At 43.4% G+C, this 1,294-nt stretch overlaps 1 protein-coding gene across 1 annotated transcript; it reads left to right on the plus strand.

The window, feature by feature from the left end:
- The first annotated feature begins 242 nt into the window (after positions 1-242).
- Positions 243-1,199, plus strand: LOC130588207 (taste receptor type 2 member 40-like). The gene has a single exon (XM_057389159.1). It carries the CDS (start codon positions 243-245, stop codon positions 1,197-1,199), a length of 957 nt encoding a protein of 318 aa, XP_057245142.1.
- The last annotated feature ends 95 nt before the right edge of the window (positions 1,200-1,294 follow it).

The raw sequence follows: 1,294 nt of genomic DNA on the forward strand, positions 1-1,294 counted from the left end.
AGCCAACATTCAAATAGTCAAGAGTGACACCGGCCCCGGGTAAGGGGATACCCAGCACATTTCCATCCCTGCACCTGCCCTGCTCCCCACAGCAGCACCACCAAAATCCCCCCCAGCAGCAGCAGCTCTATAAAGCTCCTCTTGCCATCCCTCACACTCAGACAACAGCAGCCACTGCCCTGCCTTAGGCACTGCTGCTACAGCCCCCTTGGCCAGCACAGCTCTGCTCCCCAGCTCGCACCATGGAAGATTCTCACTCTCCACGCCAATCCAATGTCACTTCAGTCAGCGCCACCACTTTGGCCATCATTACCCTTGAGACATTTCCTGGCATGTGGATAAACGCTTTCATCGTTTTTGTGATCAGCACTGCCTGGGTCAAGAGGAAAACCTTGAACTCTAATGAGAAGATCTTGCTGCTTCTTGGATGTTCCAGGTTTTGCTTTTTGTGTTCCTCATGGATATTTTCCTTTCTTTCAATACTCTATCCCGATTATCTCTATGTTCACCCCATATTTCAAGCACTTATAATTATTACAGGCTTTTTCAATTGTTCTGACCTTTGTGTTTCTACCTGTCTTAGTGTTTTTTATTGTATAAAAATTGCCAATTTCAGAAACAGCTGCTTCATCGGCCTAAAAGTAAAAATTGACAAGATTGTGCCTTGGCTCCTGTTCGGGTCACAAATTTTCCCCATGGTTATTGGAATCTTACTCTATGATATCACTGATAAAGCCCAATGTAACAATGCAACCAGTCTCAGAAATTTGGGGAAATTGAATATGAAGATGGATGAATATTTTTTCCCTTATTATTTTATCACTGGCCTGGGATTTGTCACTTCATTGACAGCTGTCATCTCTTCTGCCCTTCTCCTTCTCTTTTCTCTCTGGAGGCACAAACGCAACATGCAGACAAACTCCATGAACAGCCCCAGCATGGATGCCCACATCAAAGCCATGAAATCTATTCTCTCCTTCTTAGTCATGTACAGCATGAATTTTATAACAATGATTGTGACAATGATTTATTCCACCAAGGAAAGGAAACGCGAGACGGTTCTTATTTTTGTATTTCTGTATGCTTTTCCAGGTATTCATTCCCTCATTCTCATTTTCAGCAATCCCAAACTGGTAAAGACACTCTTTAGCATTCTGATGTGTGTGAAGTGCAGGGTTTGCATGAAGAAGGAGCTATAACAAAAGCTGGAGCCCTTGCAAATGTTGATCGTTCACTGTAGAAAACAAGTAATGTAATCTCTAATGCAACTCTCCAGCCATTGTAGATGATAAAG

Source organism: Malurus melanocephalus, unplaced genomic scaffold, assembly GCF_030028575.1.
Source record: "Malurus melanocephalus ecotype Western Australia unplaced genomic scaffold, MMel_1.1 scaffold_3751, whole genome shotgun sequence".
NCBI classification, from domain to species: domain Eukaryota; kingdom Metazoa; phylum Chordata; class Aves; order Passeriformes; family Maluridae; genus Malurus; species Malurus melanocephalus.